At 56.7% G+C, this 9,263-nt stretch overlaps 1 protein-coding gene across 7 annotated transcripts in view; it reads right to left on the bottom strand.

Annotated features, from left to right (window-relative positions):
• Window positions 1–478: 478 nt before the first annotated feature.
• AGAP3 (ArfGAP with GTPase domain, ankyrin repeat and PH domain 3) overlaps window positions 479–9,263 on the bottom strand; it is a 56,233-nt gene continuing 47,448 nt past the window's right edge. For 3 of the 7 annotated variants that reach the window (XM_084897697.1, XM_084897692.1, XM_084897695.1), the window contains 7 exons: window positions 6,266–6,385; window positions 4,692–4,829; window positions 2,842–2,996; window positions 2,669–2,759; window positions 2,283–2,505; window positions 1,360–1,615; window positions 479–1,186 (listed from right to left, as the gene is read on the bottom strand). In XM_084897697.1, coding sequence (XP_084753823.1) covers window positions 980–1,186; window positions 1,360–1,615; window positions 2,283–2,505; window positions 2,669–2,759; window positions 2,842–2,996; window positions 4,692–4,829; window positions 6,266–6,385 — 1,190 coding nt within the window. In that variant the 3' untranslated portion in view covers window positions 479–979. The remainder of the gene's footprint in view (window positions 1,187–1,359; window positions 1,616–2,282; window positions 2,506–2,668; window positions 2,760–2,841; window positions 2,997–4,691; window positions 4,830–6,265; window positions 6,386–9,263) is intronic. The other 4 variants (XM_084897698.1, XM_084897694.1, XM_084897699.1 and 1 more) reach the window with 2 other exon arrangements.

Raw genomic sequence — 9,263 nt, 5'->3', positions numbered from 1 at the left:
TTCTGCCAATACTGACGTATCACCTCCCCTTTCCTTAAAGGCAAAGGCTAGGCATCTGTCCAGAGAAGTGCTGCCCTAGTGAGCACCAAGCCACTCGTCCCGCGGCATTCTCAGAGCTCTCCTCCTGTGCATTAACTCGTTTCCTTCCCTGTGAAGGCTGGTTCCCATGCTCTTAGAAAGGGGGACAATGCTTACACCCTCTCTTTGGGTGAACTTTGGCCAGTACAAGTCATGGCAGGTTATTGGATAGAACGTTGATGAAAATAAAGACTACTAGCTGGGAAAATCTGAGAGGAGGGAGGTGAGTAGAGAAACTTCCAGACTCACTGCCAGTGCTGTTGACAAGCTCAACTACACCTGCAGCAAAGGAAGGCTGAAAGAGATGTTCACGGAAGGCTCAGGGAAGACACTCGAGAGCAAACATGAGAAGATGGGCAAAGAGTAGAGATAGTGGGGCAATTGGAGAAGGGTAGAGATATCAAAGGGGGAAACAAGACCACACAGTCTGGTTTATTGGCTCATCATACACTCACACCAAATATGTACACAAACATAAATATTTGAATGTACAAATTTACATGGGACTCACAGATCACCCCCTTGTATTTCATCCAGCACCCCAACCTGTGCTTTATCCAGGCTCCACTTTGAGATGAAGTTCGCAGGGGGCTGGCACTAGAGGGTAGCAATCTGGAGGAGGGAGAGGTCCTGCTCCCCTCTCCTCACAGGTACCTCCAAAGGGTCCTGTCCCTCTCAATGGCACTGCAGGTCAGAAGGCTAAATACCTCCACACCCTCTGCTGCAGCTCAAACCCCAGACGTCTCCTCTGATCTGTCTCCCCCATTTAGCCGTTTGTTTTTCTCCTTCTTCCTTTATGCACGTCTCTACATCTTAGTCTCCGCATTTTTGTCTCCCCCAGTGCCTACAGGGAGGAGGCACCCAGGGTATGGAGTTCTGACCCCTGCCCTCTTCCTGGGCCTTAAAGGAGGCTAGGGCTTCGGTGCAACTCAGCAGAGGTGTTGGTGCCGTTGGCAGGCTCTCTGTTGGGGGTAGGTGTTAAGCCACAGCCGTCCCCGGGGCAGCCATGCTGGATCAAAATGTCTGCACACTCCTGGCTGCCAGCCCGGCGAGCATAGGCCAGTGGAGTCAGGCCCCGGGCATCCCGACTCCTCACGTCCACTCCATACTGCAGAAGAAAGCATATTTTCACAGTTAGTGTGACATGGCAGGCAAGATAGGTTCTTGGGGAAGAAAAGGAGAGATGGCTTTCAAAGGTCTGGGATAAAAAGGATGTCAGGGCACGTCAGAGGAGCCTGCAAGGGCGGGGCTCGAAAACCATGGAGGGAGCCCAGGACTCACCCAGATGAGCAGCTGTGTAAAGACAACATTGGCCATGGCACTGGAGAGATGCAGAGCCGTCCGCCCGTCCCCATCCCCATAGGTCTCGTTCACCTCCTCCTTGGACCCGTGTGCCAGAAGCATCACCAGCAACCGCAGGTCGTCCTCCACCACGGCCCGGAGCAGCTGCTGCCCCAGGGGCACATCCGAGCTCGGCAGTGGGGCCAGGAAGAGCTTCTGTTCGTACTTGGCCCGTATCCAGCGCTCCTTCTCCTCTCTGAAAACACAGGCCCATCGAGGCATGAATGAGGAAGGACGGGGCCAGGGAGAGTGGTTAGGAAATGACATAAACACCCAAAAGGAGAAAAGGGAAAATAGTGGGAGGAAGTCTCAGGGTAGAGAAAAGAGAAGCCTAAAGAGATCAAGGACATACAGAGGGGCAGTGGGCAATGCAGAGGGTGTGGAAGAAGATGAAAGGAAGGCAGGCTGAAGGGAGGCCCCCGGGGACAGCAGGGATGTAGAGGGCCAGAGGGCAGGAAGATTCCAGGCAAGCTCGTGTGGCAGCTTATCTGGTCCTGCTAGAATAAAGGGGATGGGGGCTGTGCTGGGGGCCCTCCACTCTCCTATCTGCTCCCCATTCTCCCCATCTCAGAGCTCAGGCTGGGCCTTTGCACCACGGTGCAGATAGGGCCCTGCGCAAGCACCTCCTGCTGGCCCCCTGACCGGCTGATAACAACGCAGAAAGGGCCTCTTGTTGTGAGGTGCCTGAGTGACAGGGAGGGCGGAGGAAGGGAACCCCAAGGGGCCAACTGCCAAGCACAGCAACGGCCAGTTTTAACCCTTCTAGCCCTGTCACAGACACATGGCACCATCTTCAATCTTCCCCATACAGGAACACTCGTGTCCCCGCCCTCTTGGCCAGTTTCAGGGTCCCATCCACTTACCTGCAGGCGTCAGGCCCTGGCTTTGCATAGCCATCCAGAGCCCCCTCCCAGACGCTATTGGCCAGGGCATTGCCCATGGCAGTCATGACAGCCAGCAGCTCAGGTGGCCAGTCATCAAGGTCAAGGGAACGGACCCGAGACAAGTGAGCCCCAAGATGTCGATGGGTCCCTGAACACTCGATGCACATCAGGGCGCCCAGGTTCAGGCTGGCCCAGTCTGGATCTAGGTAAGGAGGAGAAGCACAGTGAAGCCCGAGGGCAACCAGTGAGACCACCCGGAGTCCTCTTCCTCCCCACCCTCCTCCCGAGCGCCTAGAAGCCTCTTGTCGAGCTTTCTCTAAGCCGCCCCCAAGCCTAGCCCCGCTAACCCCGGCCCTGCCACTCACTGGGGGCGTCGCAGTCGATACAGAAGCTGTTACCACGAACAGTGCGGACGGCCTGCACAGCCAGAGCTGTGTTCTGGTTCCCCAGTCGAGTCTGCCACAGTGGGAGACAAGGAGTAGCTGGTTAATCATGAGGCCACCTTTGGGTCCCACCCTATTCGGGCTTCCATGCCAACCTTGTCCTTGGCGCTGCGGCAGCCCTGCAGGCTGGCGAGGATCTGGGCCTGCACGCTCTGCACCCACAGCTCCCGCTCCTCGGCTGTCGAGGCCTCGAAGTGCCACGTCTGCCCGGTGAGGGACACCACGACAAATTCAAAGGACTCCTCCACCTCTGTGGGGGATGGAACATTTACCACCATCATAGTAGGTGCCTTGGCAGGTACACCAGGCCACTGCCACAAGCCCACTCTGCTTTCCTAGCACCCATCCTCCTTCCATCACCCCAGCCTCCAGGACCACACTCTCCAGGGAAATTTGCAGGTGGGAGGGAGGACACTTGCAAGAGTAGTGTGGAGCCTAACCCTCCGTTCCTAACCACCCAGGGAGCCCGAGTGAAACACAGACGGGGATGCAAGGTTTCGGTATTACTGGCACTGCCAGCAGTGGGTCTGGAAATCAGAGAGGGTGTTTCCTGGAAAAGGAGAGCTGAGTATCTGGAGAAGGATGAGATGGGGTGCTAGGAGGCAATGCTGGGAGAGGGAGGGGGAGGCTGGTGTGGGCATCCGTACATGTCAGCTGCAGCCGCCTCATTTTGCAGCTCATTAAACCCAATATTCCTGACGGCGTCAGCATGGGGCTCCTGGGAGCTGTGCCCCTCCCCCACTACCCTCCCATAGACAGGCAGGAAGGGCAAGTGGGTGGGGAGAGGAGAGGTTTTCTCCACAAACTAGGATGTGTGAGCAGATAGGGACCGAAGGACATCTGCAGTGACAGTACTGTAGGCTGGACTGTGACCCCGGGTGATGTGGTCCAGCTGTTCCAAGTTCTCCCCCAGAAGGCAGCCACATGAATCATTCCCAATGGTCACTGCCCCATGCGTGAACAGTTCCTAACAAGCAGGGTGAATGTATGGTGGGGGAGCTGGAGAGACAGCTCAGGTACCTGTTGGAGGCCCAAGGCTGAACCCATGGCAAAGGCCTGAGCCACGTGTTCCATCAAAGGCAGCCTCTCACCTCCTGGACACTAACATGCCCTGGAAGTCATCCTCTGGGCCCCTGCTCTCAGGGACCCTTAACAGAACTGCCTTCCTAGAAACCTGGCACCTGTTCTCTCCCCAGCTCACTATTCCACCCCACCTTGCCGTAACACAGCCTCTGAATTGCATCATCGCCATTACTTGGGGTCAGTTCCCTGGGACAGATGGCCTGTGTGCCACAAACATTAAGAACCACTTTATCACAGGGTGGCTGGGAAAGGTAGCTCTTTCCCACGGAGGTGGTCTCCACCCACATACCCACACTCCGAACTTGACAATCAGAACAGAAATGACAAACTAGGTATCAATGTCAGAGAGACTCCAACCACTGATCAGAGGGATATTTTGAAGATACTTTAGGGGAAATCAGAGAAGTGGCGCTGTGACAAAGGATTATGTGAGAGGACCTATGGAAAAATTAGGAGCTGAAATCCTTTAGCCTACAGCTGACTGAGGGAGGCTCAGCCCATCGGTACACGTGTATTAAGCACCTATTATGTGCCCAGCACTCATTAAACTCAATGGGTGATACAAGAGACACAGAAAACATAGGTCCTGCTTTTCCGCAAGTCTTGGAAGAGCCAATGGAGTAGCTGCCTGTGGTCCTTTACCTTCTGTAAGAATAAGAGAAGCAAGCTCACATTTTTACGGAAAGGGTTTAAGTTAGGCAGAAGAAAAGAGCTAAGACACCAGGTCTAGATTGCCAAAAGGTGTGGCACTACTTTTACTGAGGATTGTTACTAAAGTGCTTAACCTAATATTTTTAGGGTACTATCCCCAAATCCCACTGCCCACCTCTTGTGCCCCAGTATCCCTCTGGGTCCCCCTAACCTTCGGCAGCACTGCTGGGGCCATCTGGTCGGGGGGTCCCGGTGCTCTTTTTCCTCCGGTGCTTCTTCCGGTTGGAGTGGGGAGATGGGGGAGGCTCCAGCTTGGGGCTGGAACCGAGCACCTCAGCTGAGCCACTGGCTGGGGAGGGGAGAATTGGAGAAGTGTGGGCAGAGGGGGAGGTGGGGGTTTAGCATAGTCCTGTCTAGTGCCCCTAGGAGAGCCATCCTAACGTGCAGCTGGGCCACCCTGGGAGAGCAGCCTGCCAGGCTCAGTGGAGGAGAAGTGGGGAGAGGAGAGTGTAGGAGAGTCAGGCAGGACAGAAGAAAGGCGAGGCAGAAATGTTGGCTTCTGCAGCCTGGAGGGGTGGAAGGCGGCCTAGGGAACTCATAGGAAGCCGAAGCCCCAGCAGCTCAGCACCAAATTTATCCTCAATCACACTCCCTGCTCCTGACAATTAATAGCAGAATTAGAAACAATCAGGGAGCTGCCTAATTACTGTCAATTAGAGCGCGCTAATCAAGCTCCTATCTCCCATACCCCGCCCAGCGCTCACCACTAAATGTCAAACTTCATTAGAGGTAGACATGCTCCCTCCCTGCCTCCCTGCCTGCCTCCCTGCCTGCCAGACTCAACAGAGGGGCCCCGCCAAGCCAGGACAGGCCTTGGGGACGGTGGCCAGGAAGGGCCCAGCTCCCCTTCTCAGGCCTGCACACTCACTCCCAGGGAGGCTGGACTCGGTTCCCTGTGCTGTGAGCACCCAGTGCGTGCCTGCGTCAGCTCAGGCTGGGTAGTTAAGCACAGGGGCACTGCGACTCGGCGTGTGTGGGAGGAGGGGCGGTGGGAGAGGTGGCGTGTGTGGGAGAGGGGCGTGTGTGGGAGAGGGACGGTGGGAGAGGTAAACCTGGACCTGGGTCTCCTCCCTTTTACACCCTCACTTAGTAAAGGAGGGCAGAGCTGCACCCATTTTCCTTTTACCCATGAGAACTGCTCCCAGGACCTGTGTCCAAAGGGCTAGAATACAGGGGAGAGTAAGGAGAGAAAAGGGGAGGGGAATGTGTGTGCAGGGAAGGAAAAGTTGAAATGCAATATACAAAGACGGACAGAGGGAATAAAAGGAAGAGCTAAAGGAAGAGGAGGGTGGGACAGGAGGAGGAGAAGGGTGGCCTCACCTATCTGAGGAGGAGCCAGCAGGGGTGAGGACACTACCTTCTGGACAGCTCCCGGATCCTGTCTGCAGGGACTCCCTCTCCTGCCTTGGACTCCCCTACTCAGCCCTGCCTCCCTGTCCCCCCCACAGTGAAGCTGATGAGCTGCCTGCGCAGGGGGCTGATGGGGAGGCAGAGCTGCCACCAGTGCTGCCTGGGGACAGTGACTGGGCTGCCAGAGAAGCCGCAGAGGCAGAGGCAGGTCTCTACCTGGGGGCAGGAAGCTCTTGGGGAGGCCAGAGAAGGGGTAGAGCCCCTGCGATAGCCCCAGGGCTCCACAGGGCCCCCTCCCCTTGCCTGGGCACCATCCAATCACAGCCACCCGGGCCCATGCTGCCTTCCTCTGTCCCTTCCTGGGGTCCTGCATACCTGGGGGCAGGGCAGCAGCCTCACTCCACTGGTCGGCACTGGAAACGGAGCAGGAGCGCTGGTGCAGCCCCTCAGGACGCAGGCCAGCCCAGGCCAGACTGCTGGCCGAGTGGGGGGCGCCTGGAGAGGGGAAGGGTCAGACTAGGAGGAGAGGTCAGGGGAGGGGTGCACATAGGCTTTCCTGGAAACAGGACTGTAGGCACAGCTTGAGAAATCCCAACAGGAAGCTGACCAGAAAGTAAGGAGTCTTGGGGCCAGGTACGGGGCCAGGCTTATTGGAGAACCAGAGGCATCACACAGGCCTTAGGAAGCAGCCAATCTGACCTCAATCCCTCCTCTCTCCATACACAAGGTATACGCATCTGCCCCCTCCCTGGCACCCGAAAGTGGGGGGAGTGGTACCGACACCCCATCACTGCAGAGCCCCTCATCGGGCCATCACCCGCAGCCTCCTCTCTCCTGGTCAGGGACCGCACCCTATCTAGTCCACAAATGCCATTTGCTTTGCCTCAGCTTTGCTGCCATTCTGATGAGAAATAAGTGTATCAAATTCAAGTAATTATGTCTAATTAGTATTAGTAATTATCCTGTTGGGCTGGAGAAAATTAATCTTTCGTTTCCCATCAGGGAAGAATGGCAGAGCCAAGGGGAACCGAAGGCTCCAGGAGTGCCACGGCTGGGCAGGGAGAACATGAGTGACCTCAGAACTCCCCCCTTCTCCCTGGGCACCGGGGCACCACGGCAGAGACTGTGGGAACAGTCATGCGACTTCAGAGCGCACAACACTCAAAGGGCTGCACTGCCCTCCCTCAGTCCACCTAAGACAGGCTGGGACGGAAGGCCATGGCTGTGGGAGGTCTCGGGATGAGCAGGCCACGCCCGGGGTGTTTGCCTCAAAGCAGCGCAGCCCGGGCTAGGTGCTGGAGGTTAGTAAGGAAGCAGAGATGGGCCTGCAAGCTGGAAAAAGCTGGAGAGAGCAAGCAGCAAACATAAGGCCTCAAACCAGCCCTGCGAGCATACGGGGTGAGTTTCTGGAAGCCTGGCAATGGGAAGCTCTGAGCCATTAGAAGGAAACGAACAGACCGACTTCCCTAATCCTAAGGGACAGTCTGACCCTGAAAGGAGGTCTAGTTTTGTGTTTCTATTGTATTCCAAACAGGACCAGGCACACAATAGGTGCTTAGACGTGTGGTGCTGAGATTCCTGCCAGTCTACCCAGTCTACCGCTTCCTGTCCCCTTGAGGCAACATGCTGGCCTTCCTCTTCAGAATCCTCTCCTTCCTGCTCTGGCTTCAGGTCCCTCACAGCCTTTTTCCTGATCAGGAAGCCTTCCCGGGGCGCAGCTAAGTTCTAGCTTCTCAGACACCGTGCTTCTCCCCGTCCTGCTCCCATCCCCTCCTGGGTTCCAAATCTTACTCCCTTCTCCCCAGTCCCCAACCCAAAGATCACAGGCCCACCTTCCTCCCAAGCCCCCAACCCAAAACCCCAGGGGAGAAAAAGTACTCTCCCTTTTCTTTGTTAATTCTCCCCTCATTACGCCTGCAATCCCACAATCAGTGTGCACTGTAATTGTCGAATTTGATGCTAATGATTAATGAATTAAACATGGAGCCATCAATTAGTCCTCGGAGGATAATTCTGCATAAAGCAGCGGATAATGTAATTACAGTAACAAAGATAATGAGATGTTAACATCGCCCGGTGAGCGGGAGACATGTGTGAGTGTGCATGAGGTCGGTGTCGGTGTCGGTGTCGGTGTGCAGCGAGGGGACGCGGGCTTGGGTAAACGCTGGCCCATATGTTCTGGGAACGTCAGCGCAGGTCTGTGGGCGCTGGTGAGGATACGGGTGAGCGTGAGGCGTGCGTCTCCCTGCTGCTCCCCAGGTGACGCTGTCAGGGCCCAGGAATGTGACTGGACAGAGGTTCTTATTGGTCCCCCCTCTTTGGGGCACTCACACTTCCTCCTCCTCCATATGACGTGGGAAACCCTGAGCCAGGCTGAAAACTGACACTCACTGTCCCCCAGCAGCACTGGGAAAGCTCTCGGGCCCTGGCTGACCTCCAGTCCCCTCCCCCTCATGCCAGGGGCTTCCCAGCAGCCCTGACTCACTCTCTGGGCACAGCACTGGGGACTGCACGTGGCTCCCATGTTTGCCATCAAGCAGGATCCTCCCCTGGTGCACCCTCACAGGAGGCACCCCAACCTGATGGGTGGCCATCTTTCTTGCCTTAGCTTCCGTCCTCCCCCTGCACCAGGGCTCCCTCTGCACAGCTCAGATGCTGCTTCCTCAGCTCAGGATGAAAGAGGACAAAACATGGCTTTTCAGGTCAGACACAGATTTAAACCCCAGTTCTACCACTTACTGCCTAACCTCTCTGAGCCCTTGTTTCCTCACCCATAAAACGGGAGGATGATCTCAACTCCAGAGCTGGAAGCGGGGCTGCACCTGGCTCACCGCACTGGGCCGAGGTCGGTGCCCCCGGCCTCTCCCAGCGCCTCCAGGCCGAGCACAAGCCCAGGGCAGGTGCGGGAAGCGTCTCCTGCCTACCTTCCTTAGTCCCGGCTTTCTCAGTGCGCGGCCCTATCAGCGTTTTGAATGGGGCAATTCTTTGGGGTCGGTGCCAATCCATTTTGGGGACTTAGTACCCCGGCCCTCTGAGCACTGAGTGTGACAAGCAGAAACACCCTGCACCTGTGGGAGGGCAGCCGGGACGCAGGGCAACACCTAGGAGGGCGGGGCAGTGTCTGAGCAGCTGTTTCGGGCCAGGGAAAACGAGATCCCATTATCCAGAACAACCCCAAGACTCAGGTCTTGAGAGGAAGGGTCCAGGAGCCACGGGAGAACTGGGGCGTGGGGGCTGGGCATGGAGGCAGAGCCCCCCAAAGAGCAATGTGGCTTAGGGCGGAGCGCAGCATCTTCCCCTGACCCCAGTGTCCTCTGGAAAGGGGAGAACTGGCCAAGGAGGAGCTGCCTCGCCTCAGGCTGACGCTCAGGCT

This window comes from Pipistrellus hanaki, assembly GCF_964339955.1.
Source record: "Pipistrellus hanaki genome assembly, chromosome: 10".
In the NCBI taxonomy this organism is placed as follows: domain Eukaryota; kingdom Metazoa; phylum Chordata; class Mammalia; order Chiroptera; family Vespertilionidae; genus Pipistrellus; species Pipistrellus hanaki.
This window is presented reverse-complemented; position numbering and strand designations above follow the sequence as displayed.